At 30.0% G+C, this 25801-nt stretch overlaps 1 protein-coding gene across 6 annotated transcripts in view; it reads left to right on the plus strand.

The window, feature by feature from the left end:
- Positions 1 to 25801, plus strand: part of LOC125068642 (apoptosis-stimulating of p53 protein 1) — a 237704-nt gene that overhangs the window by 177999 nt on the left and 33904 nt on the right. For all 6 annotated transcript variants that reach the window (XM_047677896.1, XM_047677899.1, XM_047677898.1 and 3 more), the window contains one exon: positions 16643 to 16789. In XM_047677896.1, coding sequence (XP_047533852.1) covers positions 16643 to 16789 — 147 coding nt within the window. The remainder of the gene's footprint in view (positions 1 to 16642; positions 16790 to 25801) is intronic.

Raw genomic sequence — 25801 nt, forward strand, 5'->3', positions numbered from 1 at the left:
TTAATGTTTTTCATATCCACAGATATGTCGTCATATCACAATAAATATTAATTTTACTAAGTAAAAGTTTTAACTGATCAGATAATTATTTACTGAGTCTTTTATTTATTTTTAAGAGCTTAGTTAATTTCTCTAAGTGGTTAGAGCTCAGCTAACTTATTTGTGTTTTACTTTATTGTAAATTACTTCAAACGAATGTTTATTGTTGAGTTTTAAAAGGATATGCAACACCAATATTTTATTTTAAAATTTATGAAATTTACTTCTCGGGACAGAGATTAAATTAGTTGAGCTTTAATCAGTTATGAAGTTTACTTGGAGTTGGGCGAGCTGTCGGCTTTGTTCATAACTTGCTAGATAGTAACCTTGTAACATAATATCATGAAATTTTACCATAATGAAGTATGAAAATAACTATGTATGACATAACTTGTCATAGTATTATAGTTATTGTTTGCAATGTATTAATAAGTGTTAAAGTTTTGCTAGAGACAGCTATTTCCGGATCGAAACAAGCAATTCAAATTGCTAAGCTACCTTTGAGAGATTAAAGCCTTAAAATAATTAAACATCGCATGAGTTAATAAATTAAAACACATGTGTACATTTAATCTCTTTACTCTATAATTCATTCAAACAGGTCGTTTTATAAATATAAATCACACCCACGCAAAATAAACATCATAGAGTGTGGATTTCGCGAAAGTTTCAAAACAAGAACGTATTAACATTTGTAGCTATTTCAAGTGTCGCACATAAACCGTAACATCCTGTCCTGTCTGTTTAGTTATTCAAAACATTAAACCGATTTCAGACTGGGCATTAGAGTTACAAAATTGTTATAGCCATACCCCATCGAATGTGCCTTTCAGACCTAAACAAACTCACCTTGAATGCTGATGAGAAAAACAAAATCAAGTTGATTCGTTTTTGAATATATAATAGTATAGTGCTATATATATACAAGTGAATTATTAACATTAAGTCCTTAAATATATACAAATGTGAATTGAATTGAGTGACCGCGTTTATTAAAGGCAAGAATGCTAGCAGCATTTCCCCATAGAACCGCAATTCCGATCGTGTGGGCAAAAATCGAACTAAGTCCTATCACCAATGGATGCAATAAGGCAAGGTGTATTACTTTTAAAGAAGCTTTTTGCACTACTATTCTATGGTCTGGGACCTTGTTTCCTCGCCCGAACAGGGACATGATCCTTGGACCTTTGGATTAAAAGTCCAATGCTTTACAAGTATATAAATACATTCACATGTTTTATGATCATTATATAAAATTCTATCAAAAATGAAAAAGGCATTTTCAATACGTTTTTACTTTGGAACCGATTCGGTACACATGTTCTGTGGTAAATGAAATCGGCGTGAGACAACCTACATGTGTTGGAAAGAATTCTAGGGCTTGTATTTATCCCCTTCCCAAGTGCCCGGTGGATTAAGAATTAATCTTCTTAGAAAGATAGTTTTAGCCTCCATTTATTTATAGAGTTGTCTTATTACATTTCTGCAAATATAAATAATAGTTATTCATTGCAATGAAATAATAAATCGTTGGATTAGAATTTTTTTTTGCTTTTTATGTTTGAATTTTTTAATCGGTTTATTGCACTGCAAGAAAAATAATCTGGTAGATTGCCAGCCTGCCCGACGTAAACACTCCTAAGGAATATTTTTACTCTCGGGTTGATTGTGGGTAAACTTATAACACCGACTTTCAAACTTCGTAAAGTCAATATATCCTTCCTGGGGCATAATATTCGTTTCTATAATAAAATTCCGCAGATATTTTTGCCTTCGCCTATTATTAAATTAAAATCTCATTTTAAAAAAAAAAGTTTCTTTCACAATTGCAGAAACTACGCACACATTCGTAGAATTAATTATTTGATAAAAAAAAATATGTTACTCAGCTGAACTTCTTTCCGTCCTAACGTCCGAAATTTCATAATTAATGGTATTAGGCTTCAAATTAAATATGAAGGAGACCGTAGATAGTTTAAAATTCTGTTCCCATCGTAAAGGGCTCATTCCGAACTTACGCACCAATATAGGTTCCATTATCATTTTAATTAATATTGAGGTACTTAATTTACCTTTTCGGATTGTTTACTTAATATAAACGTTATTCTAAAAAAAAAATATACCGCTTCGCCAAAAGGTGAGTGTGTACAACGATAATATTGTTTGATAACATATTATTTATGCATAAATATTTATTAAATTCAGCAATGTATATACATATATATGTATTTCATGTTGGCACTTTTTATTTCATATCGTTATTTTTTTATTTAATTGAACTGGCAACAATACGTTTGTTCAATCTACGTATTGTGTTATATTATTATGATATATTTTTTATCGTATTTAACACATAATAAAAAAACAAATATATTGCGAAGGTTTTTTAAAAAACTCGTAAAAGATAATCGGATAAATTTCCGCTGAAGATAATTTCGGTCCCGAGCGTATCCCGATTTACGCTGAATTTCAATATTCTGCCGAACCGACAACAATACTTAGCTTTAATTTTCCTAAACAACTCTCTTATCGCTAAACAATAAATCTAACGGCTTATCCTCCTTACTAATGTCTGGCTATGGATTTAATTTATTGTTTAAATTAACATTTACAGCCAAAACCTTTTAATAAAAATTTAATGGGAAGAAAAATTTACACTCAAATTGTATATATTATTTATAAGAAATATATATTTAGCTACTTCGGTGTACGGATTTCTTTTCTAAAGAAGATCCTACTTACCTTTTCCTAGTAACGTAATGTATACAGGCTGTTAACTGTTAAATTTTAACAATATGCCATTTTCTCGTATCATCCGAACTATAGTCCATAATCCCACTGATTGATTTTTTCAAAGCACTTTTCACACGCTCAAACTATTCCAATAGTTTTCTTATTACTATATAATGCGATTCCAGCTGCATTGCACGTTATCTCACAGAAAAATGAACATATTTTCAAATGGTAATTGTAATCGTAATAGATCCTGAAATAAGTGCGTTTATACAGACTTTTCGGAAATTATGAATATGAGTCTGATATTTAATACATACTAAGAAACAGTACAAATAACTAATAACAAAAATAAAAAATATATTAAGATTATTAAACGAGTATTCTAAGTTGTATATAATTATCTGTAATTAGGAAATAGGTATCACAATTACTATACTTGTTGACTATAAATTTAGCTGCTTTAATAACTCGCAAATATACACTTGCTTGCTAATGAGAACCTTGCCTCTATTAGCTTTACGCACAATAACAAGAATGGCTACCGACCCAATAAATTTAACGCATTGGCTTATATATCACCCCGAACTTATTAAGGCTTGTTGTTTAATAAGGCAGTGTTTCTATCAGCCACGGAAAATTTATTTTGTTTTCAATATATGTATGACGTCAACATTCGATAAGTTTTGTAAATAGAATATTTTTTATTTGTAATTAGTGTGCCTACTATCTCAAAGGAAGCGTAATGAGGTCGCGTTCTCCCAATTTTTTACGGTAAATCAAACCATTATGCGTCAAAAGTCTAAAGATATTTACCACAAATAGCGGCGGGTCATAAATTGCTCCGTAGTCACCGTATTAAGGTTTCCGTAATTGCAAGCAACAATGGGCTTTATTTTGACTGCTACGTTCGCGGAGACATGAAGGGCGGCTTCGATGCTATTTATTTTCTGGACAAAATAAGCGGCCTCATTTCTCTAGTTAAGTATTGCGCTCACATCGCCGCGAAGACATAGTACATACGGTTGGGTCTAAGTGCAGAAAAGTGTTTGCTTCCAGACAAGGTCAATGAATAACCGCGTTGGTTTTAAGTTGCCACTTTTTATCGACTTCCATAAAGCCCTGACGTGACTTTAATTTTTAAATCTAGGCTGTAGTGTCTTTTATTCGAAATTCCCTCTGTGCGACACTTGACTTTTTCCCAAGCCGTCTAAGCCAGCTAAGACAAAAGGGGAAGTAATAATGTCAACCGAAAGAATAGGGGTAGAACAAAACAGGGTGAAGAGGTGAGCCAGGGTTAGACTATTGTTACCTCCACGCCCTCAGCAGACACAAGGTACACATACGGTCGTCATTTACAAAAATGGACTTTTTGACGTATATTAAGAAACTCTTAAAGCTACTATAGTATAGATATGGAATGGAATTGTTCTTGTATAATAATGTTCAAAATTCAAATTGAAAAAAAAAGCAATTATAACGTACTTACTAAGAACGATAATTTAACGTGCTGTATATTTTTTATCACAATTCGAAATTAACAAAACCGGTTAGGTATGTCTAAGCATTGAGCTAGCTCAATCTAACTAGTTAGATAATTTGTAAATGAGGTTACTTTAATTTAATAACTTGTAAGTTGTTCAGAACAATTTGATATATTTATCTAACCTTTTTTACGGATTCATTTTGAGAGTGTTTATGTTTAAAACTCAATTCAATAAAGTACATGTTTCTCGTAACACATTAATGTGTATTTACAATTAATATGAATAAGGATATTAATTTAAACGCCTCATTAATTTATAATAAGTCGGAACATACAGTTAAATAATAATTGTAGCATTTAAGTGACATAGAAAATGCTATAAAGAACGTAAAACAGTATTTCGGTCAAGGCAAGTTGTATGGAGCGATTACATACAGGGCGAGGTTATAGCACGCGATAAAGACTTGTTATTTCTTCGTTTTATGTTCAAATTACAAAAGAATTTTCGGATTTTTCGAAAGCTTTTGTAGGTTAGATTTTGGTACTGCATAGCCAGTATCATTTAAAATATTCACTAGTCCCGTGGCTTACCCGATTTATAAATCATGTTACGGCAACCTGTACCTACCGGTATCATCTAATTTTGGAACGAGACACAAGCAAATTTAAACTCTATTGCCTCTTATTTAAAGATTTATTTGTCGCTTTTCAATATTGAATTTCATTCAAATAAAGGTACAAGAGTAAAAATAAAATAAATAACGTTATTATCATCACGTGTTCAAATTAATTAATTTTGAAGTTTGTTCTCTATGTTTAATTATTGACATTGCTCCAGGTATAATTTGTTTTTTTATTAAATATTAATAATTATTTTTAATGTACGTACGTACATACATATTTTGGAAATAAAAAACTCTATCTTCACATTGTGTCCGATCCTTTTTTTATTGGGATCAAACATCGTTATCAGTAGTAAGTAACATGGAATCGATTTGTTCTCCAAAGGAAAAAGGAAGTAGGGTAGAGTGCCTTACTTCCTCTTGCCCTTAGAGACAATAAAACCTATTTTTAACGTGACTTATTATTTATTACAAAACTGTTTTATTTAATGTAAAGTTAATAAAACCAGGGATTATTATTTATTAAATGAAATTGGTTTCTGGTCGATAAATTTTTATTTTCATCATATAAGATACATTGTAATCATTTTATATATGTACATACAAACGAGTACATAATCCTTCCAAAACTTTCTAATAACAAATATTCAAACTGAAAATAGGAAGTTATTTACATTTACGTAACGAATACATTAAAATTAAGTAACTTCCTATTTAATTACACAGAGAAGATAGAAATAGGACCCAGATAACCCAGTGGATAAAAGGTCGCAGGATCAAAACCGTGTTTATAATTCAACGGTGAAGGAAAACTTTGTAAGAAACCTGATCACTTTTTATATTCTAAAATCTTCAAAGTTTCACTTGACATTTAATATCATTTATATCATATGTATGAGATGATCTATGTCGAATTTTAAATAAAAACGTCGAATTATTACAAAAGAAAATCCTCATTATAATGTTAGTAAAATTTTCACAATAGCGCACTTACCGCACATAGGTACTACATATCGACTCAATAAAAGTATTGATTTCCTAATAACTTGTCCCACCCTTACGTGTACTTATTAAGGGTATGGATTACGTCAGTGAGGCTTGGCTAGTGTATAAATCTTTCATTCTGTGAGCCGTCTCATTATTTATTTTGTATTATATAAATCTATAATAATATTATAAATGCATGTCTGTCTGTTACTTTTTCACGGTCAATCCATTACACCGAATTTGATGAAATTTGGTATGAGGCAAGCTTGAACTCCAAGGAAGAACATAGGTAATTTGTTTATTTAACACCTGACGATCAACCCCTTAAACGCGAACAAAGACGCGGGCTGCGCAACTAGTTTGTATATAATTCAGAGTGTTAAATTATTTCAATAATATTAAATTAGTAAATTTTGTTCGCTGGTTCACATAGTTACTTTTGTGACGTATAATATACTCTAAAGTTTAAACAATACAAATAAATAAAATTATAGTGTCTATCTGTGACTTAAGAATAATTTCAATATGGCTTATTTTAAATTACTAAAACCGAAACAACCATTATCTTTGTTTTGGCTCTTTGTCTGTATATATTCTAAATTATAGTTGTAAGTAATTGGATTAAAGTATATAAAACTCAATACTTTCCGAGATACCGTTTCGCTTTTATTTCATCAAAATCGGTCTATCGAAATTTACAATAATTTTACGTATCTGCCTGCATATGTGTTTCAAACCATACAGCTTGTATATTATAAATATTAGTAACTTTAATTTTATTTTAAAATGTATTACATATTTGTCATGGTAATACTTTTTTTTAATTATTGTTTAAATAATGAATTCGTTAAAACTTAAGTTTATCATATCCATATGATGTGTATAAACCAGGTATTGGGCGTGATTAAAAGTTATTCGTTGTCTGCTAAAGTGTAATATAAACTTTACTGTCTTGAAATTAAGAGTCATTTTTCAATTATAATCTAAATATTTTCCTCCATTTTTGGTTATTTTGTATGCCGCTAAGAAAATTAATTGTTAAAGTTTGTTCCGACGACACGCAACATGCTGCTATAAATATTCATTACAATTTATCGTAGTTAGATTAAGCAATTTACTATTTAAGGAGCAATTCTAATAACAATACCTTTAATCTACTTACATATAATGTATAAGTATATGTAGTTATATTTATTATAATACAATAAATATATTTGCATATCCTTATATTATAATGAATAATTAGCTTAGTATAGCTTAGATTCCGAGGTAGTAGATTCAAATATAAAGTATAATTCATCCCTACATTTAGCTATTTTATTAACTTTTTTTTTAATGTTTTGGTGTGATTGTTCGTAAACAGAATTAATAAATATGCTATGCTCTCAAGATATTCTCAGTCGTACTTTAAGAAATTACACTCCCTTGCATGGGCAGGCACGTAAATGTTGCGATTGGTGGTTGGAAGGTTGGTTGGTGTTGGTCATGTTGAAAGGTTTCATCAGACGTGAGTGACGGAATAGTGAGTGCACCAGTGTTAGACTCTCTCGCAACTATTAAGATATTAAGAATTTACTTTATTATTCAAAGCTTTTATACATGTTACCGGGTAATTTCAAACAACAATACTTTATAGTAAACCGGTGAAATTATATACGTAGGTACAGGTTACGAAAAATCTAAATATTCCATTTACAATAACGACTATAAATTCGATAGTTGCGAGTTACCTTAGTTATAATTTAACTGATATTGGCTTGCTCTGTTGTGAATTCTATGCTCAGTTCCCAATTTTCCATCAGCTTACAATTTAACTAGATTTAATCATCCAATATATCATGTATTTTTTTATAGATTTATAGTATATGTTAGTACATAATTTACTTTCCTTGATTGCTCTAGTAGATTAAGATATTGAAGGTAGCCCTACCACATTCCTGTACTCTAGTTAGACGTACCGACGTGCTTCAAATTCCTTGATAAACATGGTGGTCTATACATTTTTTTGCTGTAAAATACAAGAGGAATTTGAAGCAAGTATTCAAACCTACAATTACCATTATAAGCAATGAAATGTTTTATCAGTTTGAGCAGCAAACTATATGGTATGGTACAAAATACTCTTATATACTATGTATCATAATGACAGTGATCAGTTTAAAAGAGAAACATTACCTATTTCATTTTTTTTTCTATGATTCTAAGTATGAATCCAAATTAGAAATTTGATCATTTGTATTTTACGTTTACGTTTGCGGGCTTATTATAAAATATTTCTTTATTATTGTGAGAATGAGATTCGAAAATATTCACAATAAGAGATGTTTTGATATTTTAAAAGAAAATCAGGAATTATTTTAAGCTGATCATTCTTTTTTGACGTTTAGAGATATTGATGTGACGTTGTATCTTTTCTCGCGTGTCAGCGCTTTTCACTACAGCGGTAAATATATGAAATGAAGTTTTACAAGGGAAGAAGGCCTTTTAGAAATATGGAAATCTGGGATGAAATTCATTTAAAATAATGTTTGGCTTCACTTCTTTGAGTTTATAGAAACAAAAAAATATATATCAGATATTTATACAAACAATTCAAAACATTAATGTTTAATCGCCATTACAAGATTAATTATAATTAAACCTTAAATCACAACCGAAACCAGCAAGAATATAAATGAGTACTAAACTGTAATTTCTCTAACTGAAATCATGTAATTTTTTTTGTAATTGATGTTACAAAAAAAATTAAAATCTGTATTTTTTTTCGGGCAGTATGTGTTTAATCTTTATTATTAAATAAGCTTTAAAATATAAGTTGAATATTTAAAATTTCCGTGGTATTTTATTATATTAGCAAATAGCTTGACTATGCGGACTGCATAGTTGTCGAAACCTATTCACGAATGCGGTACTTCTATCTTTGTCTTTTTTTTCCAATGCTAATATTATAATATATAAATATAATATTATTTATATCTAAACGTTGTCAAACTAATTCAGAATCTATAAGAATATTTTTCTGTGAACACAATTTACATAAATTCCAATAAACCAATGAGCATTCCTACTCTTTGATTTTCACGCTTTGTGTTTTCGTCTCTTGTGTTGTTGAATCAAGAAAAGATATTGAATTTTTTTTTTTGTAAGACTTTTGTCAATATCTTTTGTGAAATAAGATTTATACAGTATAATTAAAAAAAATAAAGATACTTTATATAAATAGGCTGTTACAAGAATCGTTATTACAGAAATTTTACGTTAAGCTCTACCTTTCAATGTTAAGAATAATACGATTAGATTCTGCCAAGAATAACTGAGAGAAAAACATTTACCTACTCTTTTTATATCATGTAATTTGATGTACGGGTAACGATTCTCCTTCTTGATTGTGATTAGATATAACATTTGTGACTCCCGTATTCCCCTTAAACATAAGGGGAAGATCATAAGACCATGGTCAGACCTACTGTTCTATATGGATCAGAGTGTTGGGCTACAAAAGGGATAACTGAAAGACTGTTGAAAGTTGAGAGGAATGTGTGGTGTTACGCGAATGGATAGAGAAATGAATAAGTACAAAAGAGGAAGTTTGAAAGTGCCACCGGTAACCGAGAAGCTGTGTGGAAACCGACTGTCATGGTATGGGCATGTTATGCGGAGGAATGAAGACCATCTTATAAGGAAGGTTTTGAGCATGGATTTGGATGGATATAGAGGTAGGGGACGACCAAAGAAACGATGGATGGATTGTGTGAAAGACGATATGGTTAGAAATAAGAAGTAGTGAAGACGAAGACATGCTGCGCCGACCCCAAGTAAAATTGGGATAAGGGCAGGAGGATGGTGATAACAATAAAATTAGCTTTATCACAAAAGTAATTAAGTATAAGTCCTTAACGTATAAGAAATGACATTCTAAATATATTTTATATTTTCTGATAACGTTATATAAGTGTTACTCCTTCCTCTTGCACTTAAATTATTATTAGTGTGCCTTTTATTGAAAGATATTTATAAAACATAGCTAACTGACTACATCGTATTATATTTTAAGTAAGTTATAAATATATACGAGATATTATTAGTTGAATGCTTTCAAAGTTTGGTTGACTTATATAGAAAATATAAATAAGATGAAGTATTTAATAATAGCCAACCCCAAAACGTTTAAACTCCAAATTTCAATTTCCGATCATTTATTAACAGGTGCCATGAGGAACTGTCGTCTACGTCTTCAACAAATTTATCAAAATTCTCATTGAATATTAAATTTTTTAATAACTACTATGAAATGGTAAAGTTTCTTCCAAAAAGTATTATTAGATTAAAACTCTTCCGTTTATATTTACATATTTCATTATTTTAACTATTGAAACTTAAGTCACTTCAATCGTTACGTCAATCAACTGAGCGTTTCGGATTTCATATAAGGATTTTTTAAATAAACTTAATTTAAACTAATTGCTATATATTTTTTTTGCTGTCTCTACTCTGAACACATACTAAGGTATCTTTTTTATTGTAATGTTTGTAGCTAAACAGACATATTTTCCGTGTCTTGGTTGTTTTTTATCTTTAATTTGTATTTTTTATTAAATTTTAATTAGCCAGCATATTTTTATTACCAGGCAGCATCAAAATTTAAAACTAAAGCACGCCGATAATTTAACGTGGTAATGTGCGCTTTCACGAGCGAATGGATCTATAATGTGTACACGTTAATTCTGATCACAGAAGTGATATATTGAACTAAAGTGAAAGAATTGGATAAATTATGAATTTATATTAGTCATAATGTTATTAATAGTGCTACCGTATTAGCCTTAATGTGTCTTATCTGACTCCAACAGTCGATATATAACGATTAGTCTAGAGGAGATTTAGGAAGACAAAAACAAAGATCCAAAATGGTCTAAGTGCATTCGAGATATGCGGGCGTCGATAAGATAAATGCCATTTCAGACACGCAAAGAGGTTTCAGGGTGACAGCATATTTGGTAAAAGCTTAAGTTAGATAGACGAATATTACAAAAATAACAAAAGCGCATAAACTTGACGATAATAATAAAAAACTACACAATTTCAAGTTTAAAATATGACTCTCGCTTTAACTTCAATTGATCAATGATTCATTTCATTCGAATAAGAGGAACCTAATGAAACCTAAATAGAATTATCAAATCATTTATCGAATTAATATGACATCGAGCTATACTGAGTGGCACCGACCACTAAGATCGTTCCCAAGTGAATTAAACTCTAAAGCGTCAGTTTTACTTCAAGCGAGTAATTAATTTGTGTTAGTTCTCAGTACCTTTGAAGCGCTACTTGCCACGAAAGTGGTTAGGAATTCCGAACTATTCTATAAACATATGGAATGGCTAGTAATTGCCCTTAAAACTTGTCAAACTCAAATGACCCGGCACTTGCAGTTAATGAGGAAACTTTATTTGCACTGAACTGTTTAATGTTAAATACATTTTAAGATTTAATCGAGCAGTATATTTCTATTGTTTTGTTAAGCCTTTTAAAATATGAACACAATAACAAACCTTTGAATTCATTGCCCGATTGCTACGGTAGGATCATTCGCTTATCAATTATTAAACCGCTAAACATAGTTCTGGCTTTGCTAGGTTCCAGTATGAACAATGAGTTAACTAGTGCAATTACAAGAATATAGGATGAAGGTGTAGAGTTTTGTTTTAAGTTTTGCAATATACATGAGAAAATGGGTTATATTTTTTAAAAGACTTTGTAGAAATATTTGAATATTTCTTCTATGACTGATACCTTTGCTTATGGGCAAAGCTGACGTACAATAGGGAAGCCTAATCGCTAATGTGCTTTACAAAAAAAATAACGATAATTTTCCACGAATGAGCTGAATAGGTAACGGTACTGTTGGAATAATGTAAATTCCACAGTAATCTTATATATTTTTTTTAGTTTTTGCGAATAAAAGACGTTGCATCAAGTTCGTGCGTCATAGCGGTCGTTAAGTTTAAAAGGTCACTGAAGATAGTCTTAACTATATTTTAAATTTAGATTTATTCAATTAATGGTCATAAATGTGTAGAAGTGAAACTAACTTATTTCGTCGTGTTACTAATTTATCGATTGAGCATTGCGCAAGGGCGGTCATCTTATTTGTGTAAAAACTAACCAAATGATTATTGCAAGTCAACTAAGTAAACTCAAATGGAAAATCAATTAATAAACAGACGTTTTTAAGAATGCCTTTCCTACCCCGTCATTATCTTTGCACGCGTCACCAATGATTGACTTTTAGTTTTTAATAGAGTTATGAACAAATAAAATTCTTTACACTTTAAATTAAGAAACCTTTAATGAATTTAAAAATAAACCTCATAGTCCTCATAAATTTTTAATCTAATTTAGGAAAATCTTTTTTAGTGAGATATTAATTTTATTTGAAAAATCTACTCAGTGTGGCTATAAAAATCTAGATTCAAGTATTTTTATTAATTAAATAATATACATTTTTAAATACGTTTCAACATCATTGTTATAGAAAGCCTTATCTTATTACCAGAATAAATAGCATAGTGAATACTCTTTTATTTGTATGTTTGTGAATAGAATTTTTGTCCGTACTTTTTCTTACAATATCTCTGCAATAAAACCTCATTACAAGATTCCTAAGTGTTAATGAGATGCTTTAAACAAAATTAACATTTTCTCAGCTGGGCGTGATATAGTAATCATTGAATTTAATCAGGGCGAGATGAACATCGAGTTTTAATTATTAGGTCCAACTAAACGTTTAAATAATATTAATTAATTAATATTAATTTATTTAAGACAAAATAATGGAAATTATTTTGTCTTAAATAATATTAAAAGTGTAAATTATATGTAAATAAATAAATCAAATTAAATTAAATTACATTTTGAATGATTGATGATGATGAGGTGATTCTAAGTTATCGGAATGTCGTGTTTATGACGTCATAATGTTAATGTGCTAGATGATGATAAGAACGAGATTAAATATTAATGTGATGAGATTAGAAATGAAGTTACATGAATCAGTTGTGTGTAACAGAGTTACGTCACACGGTACCTATCGTGTCGTCACATGGGAACTGTTGTGACGTCACCGGTACTAAGATTATAATGTTATATTTGAAATAACTGATTAACCTTGTTCATCATAATCGGTTTTTTTTTAATTGCAATAGTTAGGCAGACTGTGTTTATTAATTTGATTTGATTTGACTTACAGTGTGTCAATTCGAATCAAATCAATACTTTATTCAAGTAGGCTTTTACAAGCACTTTTGAATCGTCATTTAACAAACTATTTAAAGTAAAGCTACCACCGGTTTGGAATGTAGATTCTGCCGAGAAGAACCGACAAGAAACTCAGTAGTTACTTTTTTTCAACATATAAAAATACAGTCATGTTAGTTAAATACCATTATATATGAATATTATGTCTCCTGCCTGGAAGTCAACAAGCATTAACTCCACGCTTTTTTATCAACAATCAAGAAATATAAATCATCACGTACATGGTCAATAAGTCACCAATCTTGAAAACTAATTTATTATGTCCCCTTTGATTGAAATTTACACTGACTTACTCACTCTTGAAACCAAATACAACAATAGCAATTATTGCTATTTAGTGGTAGATCATATGTTCTACCTATCAAAAGTTTTCCTATTTATAATAAAAAAAAGTTATAAAACTTACCTTATATTTGAACATACATATGTTCTTCGTGTGTAAATACCTCATAAAGTCGCATCGATAAGCAGCGTACGATATTTCTGCATTTACATGCAAAATATTGTCGCATGTGAAACTGTAATTCAAAGGCGGCGCCGCGCCTGCATTATTTCGTCGTTAACCTATTTCTGTCTCTATATACGTACCTTTACAACGTATTTTCACGTGTGACCTTTTCTTCGCGATATCTGCTTGTGATTTCTAAATGAAATTTAACTTGGTGATTTCCATTCATGAAAATTTTTAAATGTCCAATGTTTTGATTACGTCAAATGCTTCAAATAAATTAAAAATGACGAAAGGCGAAAATGTTTTTGTCTTATAAAACATGCAATCTATGTGGAATGGTTAATTCGTAACAATAGTTTTGTATAGTGACATATAAAAATATATTGAAATGATATTTTATTTTTATATTGTAAAATTTCGTAATTCCACGTTATTTTTATTATTATTATTATTCAGGCGCTCATTAAACATTCCATACCACGTGGTGTGAAAAAATCTCGACTTTCACATATTTGTGTTCCCGTATCCTCGCCAATACGTTCACCCGGACGGACGCTATCAACAAGTGTCAAGATTTACATTCGGCCACTTAATTCTTCCGTTATGGCGCCGAAGGGAAAAGTAACATTTTTTTCGGACCCAATAGTACAAATTACTAAGGAAATTTATTTTGTACGAAGATATTCTGTTTTGGTTTCGTTTATTTATTTGTTTCATTTAGGTATATTTGTTTGTGTTTGACGAAATTAAATTAAATTTTTGTCAAATTAATCCGACTATATATTTTGATGTCATCATTATTTGAAATCAATTAGCCATGGGGGTAAAACCGACTCGTATGCCGTTACGGAAAACGGTATATTGCCCTTTTTCACGATGCGGAAACCTTCGGAGAGGTATCCGGGCCGAGAGCGGGATATGTGTGATTCTTACCCATTAAAACCAATGCGATGACCTGTTCTTTCACGTACCGGAGAGGGTGCTGAATTGTGTTGATTTTTTTTATAGGTGGCAAACGAGCAGGAGGCTCACCTGATATAACACATCATCGAACCCTTATTTTGTGCTCTGTATTAGGCTTGACGGAGCACACCTCAAAGGACGAAGGTGATCCCACCCATTGAGGAAGCCTCATATAAATATTAAATATAATGTGAAGAAAAAAATATTGAATTTATTAATGAAAATATACGTTTTTATTTTTGGTTATATTTGATTTCTTACGCATTAATTCCTTCAATAACCATTAATTTCCATCATCAACCAATAACTGTCGGGCATTCCGTGTCGGCCACATTTTTTTTATGAAGTCACGATATTCATTAAAATGAATGAATTTAATTATGTACGACTAGTTTTTCTCCGCGGTTCCTTCACGTGCTTTATTTTTCTTTATTCCGGCCGTCAGTCACCTCGTACGTTCGTTCAGCATCATAGTAAGGACAGAGAACTAAACACATAATTAATCACGCATTTCTATGATAACTCCGATGTATTGATTTAATTAAGTGCAAAAAATAATAATACCCGTTCAAACAAAAGTGCAAAATTTTATTTTAAATGTACGACAATAAGTTCCAATTTAGTTTAAAAATAAAAGACATAAACAATAGTTGACCGGTTATCTCAGAATTACACTCATATTTTCAGCGTGTACAAAATCCACTACGAATCCGCTGCGGGTTACGTGTAAGAACGGGGTAAAATATTTGAAATCATACATCAGTAAGGTGTATAGAGTAGCTTCGAAATAAATTTAATTATTTCCAACGATTCGTCTAAAGAATTTTGTTCCACCAAAAGAAAAATTACGATAATATTTTTAGGTATATGTGATTGTTACAATCAAGATATAAAAGTAACTTATATATATACTGTGCTATTTATATGAATTGTACTCTTTTAGTCGGATAGATTATAGTAACATGGAATGATAGACTGGTTACATTATAGCGAAATTGTTCTTATAAATATAGTTAATTGATAAGCAATAGGTTTAAAAGCAGATCTGTTTATATAATATGCGGCTTTAATCTTTTTTTGGTTTAATGGCAACATTACACCCAAATAAAGTAGTAGTTAATTCACAGTGACTAATCCTATAGTATTGATGTGTTTCATTGAATGGATCGAGACCTAATTAACACATAATCTTTGAAATAAAATTTAATAATAATTTAAATTTACTTGGTGGTAGGGCTTTGTGCAAGCCCGTCTGGGTAGGTACCACCCACTCATCAGATATTCTACTGCCAAATAACAGTACACTGTATTGTTGTGTTCCGGTTAGAAGGGTGAGTGAGCCAGTGTAATCACAGGCACAAGGGACATAACATCTTAGTTCCCAAGGTTGGTGGCGCATAGGTGATGTAAGGAATGGTTAATATTTCTTACAGCGCCTTTGTCTATGGGCGGTGGTGACCACTTACCATCAGGTGGCCCATATGCTCGTCCGCCAATCAATGCCATAAAAAAAAGAAGAAAAAAATAGCAGTGAAATAAATTACAAATTTTATTAAAATGAATAAATTGAAACTTTATTTTAAGTTTAAAAAATTTAATCGATTTTTTAAGATTTTTTATTATTCATTCACTAATTGACATCATTAATTATTCATTGCTTCATTTACAATGTTACTAATAGATGTTTTATAGGTTTTTTTTAATTATTTTAGTATTAGTGTTTTTAATGATGAAATGATAATTAATTGCATGTATAACATAAAATTAAATTGTCATGAATTTCTTAAAACTTATTTGGAGCAGATCTCGAAAATTTTTTTTTTTTTTTGAAAAGTTTGATAATCATCAATTTTCTCTTTAGGCGTAACTTTGGCAATTTTTATAAGGCAATACTTAAGTAATTACATTGAACGACTTTTTCATTGGGATAATTTTTATCTGAACTTTTAAATATTAGCTAATTTTAAATTTTAGTTTTATTTTGTTCAACATAGTCATATACAATATTCATATTGTTTCTAATTGTATTATTTTTGTCCATAGTTGGGGGAAGGGGTGGAGCTGACGCTGGGTGAACTTCGGGCGATGGCGCTCCGACAGCAGCAGCAAATTGACACCCAGCATCAACTGCTTTGCGCTAAGGAGCAGAGGCTCCGGTATTTGAAGCAGCAGGAGGCCCGGCAGCATCAGGTAACAGTATTATGAAATAATTACTAACACTAAATATCAAAAGCTCAAATAAATATAACTTTTTTCAATTCCATTTTTACATTAAACTGCAATAGTAAAAAAAGGTTCAATCAATATATTCATTGCATTATTGGTCTGGTCTAATAAACTCGCCTGTTCGACTCAAGTTCTGTCGGGATAGTAAAAGGTTAGGTTAAGTTATAACGTGGTTTCGTCAAGTTTTGTGACAATATAGCGTTTGCAAGTTGACTAACAAACCGTATCTCAGAAAACACGTAAAACACAATCCTCTTCATGAATTACCTTCGTTTACGGATTGACTCTAATTTCTCGCTCTCCAATGACAGAGAGGAATTAGAGAATTGCTCAAGTGATACATGTTTGCAATCAATTGTAATTCTAAACCTGCGGCTTTACGCGCCAGATATTTAGTTAGCGGATTCTACAGCCTATAAGGGACCTACATGCCAAATTTCAAGTGTGTAGGTGTTACAGTTTCTGAGATTTCGTAACTAATCAGTGGGTGGTATTTCGCTTATATATATATAAATAACCGTATAGAGTTTGTTGATAATAGCTGCTGTATAGTCAGTAATAAAAAATATTTCAATTGTAAATTAAGGCGTACCTTATTTTAATGAAATTATGTATATACATAAAATGCTTTTTTTAAAATATGATCAAAGTCAAAATCAAAGTTAAAAGTTAGATAGATTTATTCTTATATCATTGACGATTTTTTTCTTTTACAAATACCCGAATAATATGATAATGAATGGTTTTTGTACATTTACCTATGTATATAATATAAAATTTGGAATACATATTTTTAGAATATATGCGATTACTCTCAACAAGCGGTATTCATTTAAAGAGTTTTCTACGCTACATGGTTAATATTATTATCTGAATTCAACTTCAATATTTTCTCAGTTTCAATATCATTCAAATCAGATTATCTACACGTGTGTAGAAAGTATTTGTCATATGACTGTCGAATAACAATGTAAAAACCTTTAATATTTAAGCCACACGGAATTTTAATACAACTATTTTTTTTCCAATACCTTAATGTAACAACATTTATAAATTCATTTTGATATCGGTTATTTCCAAGAAAATACCGTTACTCTGAGAAAGGTTTTCAAATTAATCAAAATGTATTTGGAATTATTTATTTCAGCCTCTTCTATAGTATAAAACGACGAAATTGTAGCAATACTCATATTATGAACTGCTTTTTAGAGTTACATAGAATTAATTTCTCATTTTAAAATAGGAACTCAGCGGTTTCTCTTTTAAGTAATTAAAATATACATATTTACTTAAGAATAAATTAAATATCAATATATTTCATTTGTGTATTTTAACAGTATATTAAAAGTCGATTACTTTTAAAATTGTACGTTCGAAAGATGCAATCATTAACTGGCATTCAGCCTCAATAGCTTTAAGGTAAACGAACTTTCTAGCGGTATTAAAGTCGCAAGTTCGATTATTACCCTGACTGTTATTCGATATAATAGATTATTGTCGTATGCATTAGTACAAATTTACGAGTGTGAAGAGAAAAAAAAAATAAAAATATATTTGAGTAAAAAAACAGAAAAAAAACATTAATATATTTTATTATACGAGTAACACTCATTATGAGACTTTAAGTCAAGCGTTGAAGGACTCCAAACTACTCATAAAAGATGGATCATCTTAAGTTATTATGCTATTAGAGAACGTTATCCTGCCCGTAACATTTATGCATTGTTGATGGGATTATTTCGTTCCTTACCGTGACTCAAACATTCGTAGCCGTTGGTTTCCGGCTTTAAATTATTTATTTTCTTTTTAGCTCATATAAGAAAGAAGGCTGTTAATTCTTAATTTTTAAAAATGCCTTTAGTATAGTCTCATAATAAAAACATAATATGTATTCCTTTAAAATTTTTGTCTTTGTTGTGCCGCTATTTATTTATATACGCCATATGTCCGTACGTACGTTCAACAATCAAATATTTTTGTTCAGGATATAGATTTGAGGAACGGTGTCAGACAGACAAAAATGACTTTTTAAGGGGTATCTGAGAATGAGACGCCCCTCAGGATGTTTTTAACAAAGAATACTCACCTGCGTATTTATATTCACAGTAACATTGATCACTTTGATAGAATCAGTGATAATCATTGTATGAAAACGAAACGTAAGCTTATAACGCCAAGTTTCCGACTCCGCCAATAAATCCTCGCAATCAATCAATCAATCGCCAAGGTATTCGTTTCTATAATAAAATTCCGCAGATATTATTATCTTCGTCGAGTCAAGAGAAATTCGATTGTTAAAAAAAAAGTTAATAAATAAAGCATATTCAACACAAGATTTAATAGATGATAAAAAAGCGTGGAACTAAAAAATGTTGACTTTCAGGCAGTGTATATTATGTGTCATACCTTATGTTTTAATTGTTGGAAAAAAGTAACTATTGAGTTAGAATCAACCTTCAGAACCGGTGGTAGCTTTACAGAACTATTTTAAGAATTCCAAAGTGCTTGTACAAGACGACTTCGATAAAGTATATTTAAATTTTTGATTTAAAAATAAAATAATTTAGAATGAAATAAAACCAATAAAATAATATGAATTAACATAAGTTTGTACTAAGAGATTCAATATAAAAATGTATTTTTATAATAATATGTAGTGTACCCGTCACACCAAGAGAATTGAAAGCAGCTGCACGAGAACGTCTTGTGCCGTCACGGTACACGAGGCGGTCTTACCCCGCGCGTAAATAGATATTTCATATCAATAAAAACACTTCGAAGCAAAATTTAACCATACATTAAGTAAATACTACATTTACGAAAATGCACGAAATTAAAGTGAAAAAGTATCAAAATACAGACCAGCGTTAATATGAACGTGTTACACGTTATGCAAATCAAAAAGAATTTGTATTTTTCTTTCCAATTCAATTTGATTCACAATTTTTTAATTCACGTATCTAGCAGCAAAAAATGCGTCTAAATTAAAAACCCGTATAAAATTCTCTCCGTAATATCAAAGCTTGATGGAGTGTTGTAGGGAATCTTTTCAAATGAGGCTTTTCTGTAGAGACATTAATATGTTTTAACTTTACTCGTGCGATTCATTTTGCAGTCACGTGACTAATGAATTACGTCAAAAGCTGTTGTTTACTTTTATAAATGTAATAAATGAAATCGAGATGTAGGAATTAATTAACCATGCTTAAATCTTACTAATATTATATGGTAGGGTGCGTTTATTCGATCAATTTTATTTTTTGGTTGCACGTCGTTTGAAATCTCAATGATTCTAGAGATATTCTGTTTTTACGTCTCTTTCCGATATGTTAGACAAAAATGGTGGTCACTATTAATAAGACTCAGGTATAATGAAAATTTCTACTAGTGATTTTATTTTGGGTTTGATCGTTAGGTTCGAGATTATCCTTCATATAAAGAAACAAATTTTACCTTTTTATAGTATATATGTGATTTTGTATTTTCCTTTGAATAACGCTCTCAGAGAATGATGGATGAAGAATGATTGTATTGCCGTCCTTGTCTAGGACCCGTGCTACCTAATGTCAAATTTCATTAAGATTTGTTCATTAGTCGTAATGAAGTAAGAATCAGACGGAGTCACTTTCTCACTTATAATACTATTATATGCTATTGTTTTCTATTATATAATATACGTGTTGTAAGGAGAACGTTTTATTTTAGTTCTACTCTTTCTTCATTTTAATAAGTTTTCCTAATAACGTATTGTTACGTGTTAATGACGCCACTGTAAGTGGTACAGAACCATTTCGGGTCGGCGAATAAGCTGAGGCTTTTATGATTTGACTATTTTCTAACGAATCTCTATTCAATACAATGATTGGACACCGCTTAGCACGGATTCTCTTTATTTGATAAGAAAGTGATATCATAAAATTAAATATAATGTATACCCTATAACATTCTGGAATAAAGTAGCTCATTATTCCAGAATGCAAAAGGGTATGTGTATATATATTAGTATAGATATGTTTTTCTACTTTGCAATAATATAAAAATTAATAGTTTTTTGTTTGTCCACTGTACATAAACTATTCATCAGATTGTGATGAAACTTTACTGAGGTGTTCTGAGTACGCCAGTCATTGTATATTTTTCTTTCAAAATTATATACTTTTTTGTAAGCCCTTATTCTACTCGAATACGGGTAGCTCGTACCTACTGTATGATAACACAAGTTTCGGTGTCTTAATAATAACTACTTTAACTCTAATAGTTAGGTATTACTGAGAAAAAGCAATTCAGTATCATTATTGCTGATTTTTTTCGCCATTTTTCTCTGCTCACTGTATTTTCATTTCCGGTAATATATTTCAATGTAAAAATAAATAAGTGAGTGTAATGTTTTTATATTGAATAAAGGATTTTAAATTTAAATTAAATCTGTCAATTTTTTGTTATTAATTTAGTACATTATATATATCATACATATTTAAGCTTTATTCATAATATTAACTACAATCTAATTACGCATAGCGAAGCAGGTTGGTAACAGTAATTTATGATATAATTATAAATTCCACTGCTGATCATTTGAAGTGCTAATTAAAACGTTATTAAATGACTTGATTGATTATTATTTATTGACAGTACCGAGCAATCCAATAACGTATTTTAAATTTGGCTAATAAACGACTATTAATAAAATTATTAATAATACGTGTGCGTTCCGGGACGCCCGACAGAAATGATAACTTAAACTAATCTAAGTTAAATTATTTAATATTGTAATTGTTTAACTCGAGAAAAGCTTGTGTTATTGTTTAAATTTTATGAATATTCATATATTCATATAATGTAAGGAAAGGTATATTAAGTATAAAATCAATTTTATTCTAAGTTACAATTCTTAAGTATATTTATCGTATGCGTAAGAGAAAGGGAAGCCAGAAAGACTGGCGCCGTAACGCGTTACGTAACGATGCGGTTTACCTTGCATTAAGAAGTTATCACTTCAATAAATACAAATATTTTTTTTAATTACATCGCGTTAATAATAAATATAAATTATTTGTTTCCTTCGTAATAAGAAAGTACAGGTTCCCGAAACAGACATTTTAATCTCATCTAATGGGTATATACTATATATTTTTCCGGGGACTATTTTATAAAACATGGAATTCAATAATGCGGAGAAAGCGGTGGCTAGCCGCGAGTTAATAATAAATTACTTTACATGCCTCATGTGGTTCCCTCAGCATATTAATGCGTTTCGTACCGGTAACGCACAAAATGAAACCTTTTTTAAATATGAATATATTATATCTACATTATGAACACATAAAAAATTTAATCTGACTAAGAAAACGATATTTTTTTATTTTAAGACATATTACAGTTATGTATAAACAAAATATTATTAAATAGCATCCAGTTTAACTTAATTATCGAGGAATACTCGACGTATTTCATAAGCGATAAAGTCTAATTTTGAAATTGAATAGTATTGAGACAGTACTCGATTCCGCAACTTCTTAAGTGTCGTGGTCAACGTGCTCTGGGATTAAGCTGTGTTCGCCTGCATTGCATACCACATATTATCCCCGCAGCTTCATCAGTCACACAGAAACGACAATATAAATTATCGTGGCTCTGCGGTGCCAAATATAGCTAGTTTGTGGTATGTACTCGAAAGCGGCAGGACAGGTTACTAAAAATGGCCTTAAACTGTTCAAAAAGGGTCACCAAACAATATCCTTTAATTAATTAAGTACAATCTATATACCGTAAAAGTGTAATTACTCTTGAACAGGTAACAATAGCTAAAATACTTTTACATCGTAATATAACTTCATAAATAAATTTATGTTTAATTTACTTTAGTATTCCAAAATTCGTACACAAAATTTTTATAATGGTCGCTCAAGAATGAATGGAAGCGAAAAATGAAAATAATGAATGAAAGTATAAAATTTTTCCATTAAAATTCCTATTAGATTTACTATGCAAATGCTTTAAAAGTTTCCCGTTTAATTTAAAACGGGAACCGCGACTTTTTGGCATGAATATACGATTTCTTTATTCCGCCATTTTGAAATGAGAACACATTGTTGTACTCATTTTCATACACCTCACTTTATAATTGTGAGGTGAAAATGTTTTCGCTCATAGTGAAATAAAGTAATTAACTTTCTGAATGATTTAATGAAAATATTAATGCTTTATACACAACGCCCTCAACTAGAAAAACTTGTGTCAGGAATGCAAACTACAAACACAAACAAACACATGTATATAGTTATATAGACTATAGATCGAATCCGCGATTACTATTGCAGTGTTTTGTTTACTGTGCTATCCTGCTTAAACTGTTTGTATCTGTGGTTTAACAACAGTTCTTTTATTTGAATTTAAAAAAAAAAATATCTACGTAGTTGTTTTGTTGTTTAGTATTATATTTTGTTCTCTGTTTGTTCGAATATTAAAAAACGTTTAATGGATTTCAGAAGCTTTGTAATAATAATGAATGGCGAACGTTTAAAACTGTTATTTAAATTAAAACTAGAAATCGAACGTTCGCGAATATTACAATAGAAAAACCCATCAGTTGTACAAGCTTGTCTTGTTATATTTATAAATCAAGTTTTTATTAGTTATAATATATTTTTACTCTCATAATATAATGTAGTAGAAAAAAAGTGTCGTAATGGAAATGCATAAGCATTTTGGGGTTCTATTTAACATTCTGAAAACGTATCGGTATTTTCATTAACTAAAATGAACATAATTTTTATCATACCGATGAAGCCATAAAAGCAAAAAAAAAATCTTAATTTACCTAGTGTACTTAATACTGTTTTCCAGTGCTGTAACCCCACAGAGGACAATGAGATTTATTTGACTATTTATTATACTAGAAAAAAATGTATTACGTTAAAAATAAAATAGGTACAAAAATACCAAAAGCGAATTAAGTACAAAAACGCGCTTATTCCTTGGAAAAATGTCTTCCGCATAAAAATAAAAATAAAATATTGACGGATTAATGAGAGGTAAACACGTAGAAACATACAAAATCTAAGTCAAAATGTTCAATTGAAATCAATTGTACAGCTTTAAATTGATTTTATTTAATAATTATAATAATTATATCAATACAATTTAGAATTACGTAAACCGTAACCTCAGCAATGTATGTCATTACTTTCTTGTCAAACCTTCGACTTCTTTGGATTGTTATGCGGGCGAGCTTATTTGATGCGAATGAATGTAGTATCATTTAGAATTTAATAAGACTTGGTGTGAGAGTCTTTTCAGTCGATGAAAGAAGGCTAAATAATTTATAAATGAAGCTTTTAAATTACGAACAAAAATAACAACAATGAATGATATTTTACCTTAATGTTTAAGTAATAAAGTATAAATTCACTTGAATTCAATGGGCACGTCGTTTCATATTTTTGAAATGAATTGTTTTTCGTCTTAATTGGCTTTCTCGGTTCATCATTCAAGAAAGGAATTGGTGGAATTGTAAAATATATTTTTTGTTAGACAAACATAATTAAATTAGTCCGTAAAATACAAGTTTCTCATTATTTTAGAAATTAAAAAGCTTGCTAGACAATAGACACATTTTAGAATTTAGTACAAATTATTATTTACAATTTCTATATTAAAATGCTTGAGATACTTCTACTCTTGTAGATTATTAAAGCTAAACCACACATATAAAAAAGAAAACATATCCATTTCTATAAAAAATTACACATGACATTTTCAATCATTATTTATTCTAAGTTATGTAAACAATAGACAGACTTAATGATTATATTATTATACTAATATATATATAAATGCGAAAGTGACTCTCTCTGTCTGTCTGTTGCTGTTTCACTGCAAAAGCACTGAACTGAATTTAATTAAATTTGGCACATAGGACGCTTGAACCCCAAGACAGGAGGGCCACTTTTACAACTTGCAACAAAAACCTAAAATACAAGATATTTTGGATATAGGGGATATTATGTAAAATCAATTAATTATAAGTAAGTATATACACAAAATTCACTTCTAATTAATGTACGTATCGAAAATAATCTGTATAAAATAAAATGGTAACTACTGAGTTTTCGTACTGAGTACTGGTTTTTTGTACATTTAATTAAACATAACTAATATATGTACACCAATGCTTGTATGGCACAGTGTACCCATTGCTTTCAAAGTGAACCTGATTACAAAATCAGCTTGTAGTAGTTTTCACTGAATTTTCACGGATATATATTTTCGATAGTAGTTTCATGTTTACTATTGAAAAATGTCAATTAGATCCTGTGAGACTAAAGTTTACTTCGATTTATAAAATACTGTATATTAATCGTCAAATGATATTAGAATTATCAAATGTATAAGAATTAATACATTATTGTGATATCTTACCTGTGTTATACATTATGTAAAGGAAAGTAGAGAATGTTTGAAAATAAACGTATAAGTTTACCAAATTTGGTCGTAATTCCTCAAGTAACCTCTATTTTGGGTTCGTTCGTAAACACTGGCTAAGAATAAACTTCGTTTACAATGCAGCCTCTTTTCGAAACTTGGTGCTTATTTAAAGGTTTTACACTGCCTCCATTTTAAAGTTTTACATTATGTTAGCTAATGTGAAAGTTTTTAAGCTGATAATTTAGAAATTCACTGAAATACAGTATTATTGTTGTATTCCTTTACTTGAATGTTTATTATTAAATCAAAAATGTTTTATAAATAATAGTCATATAAGAATATATGTCTTGAAATAAATGTACTTATATGTATAGTGTCATACATATGTCCTGCGCAGTAAATTCATAACGTGAAAGATCAGAAAATATTCATTTTCCACAGTATAAATCACGTAGTCTGAAGTTGGACGCCGCGGCCGTTAGCCTAATGCGATATTTATCGCTCCAAAAATAAACTCTTCCCACCTAATAAATAAGACCAAAACGTAAA

The sequence above is a fragment of the Vanessa atalanta genome, chromosome 14, assembly GCF_905147765.1.
Source record: "Vanessa atalanta chromosome 14, ilVanAtal1.2, whole genome shotgun sequence".
Lineage (NCBI taxonomy): Eukaryota > Metazoa > Arthropoda > Insecta > Lepidoptera > Nymphalidae > Vanessa > Vanessa atalanta.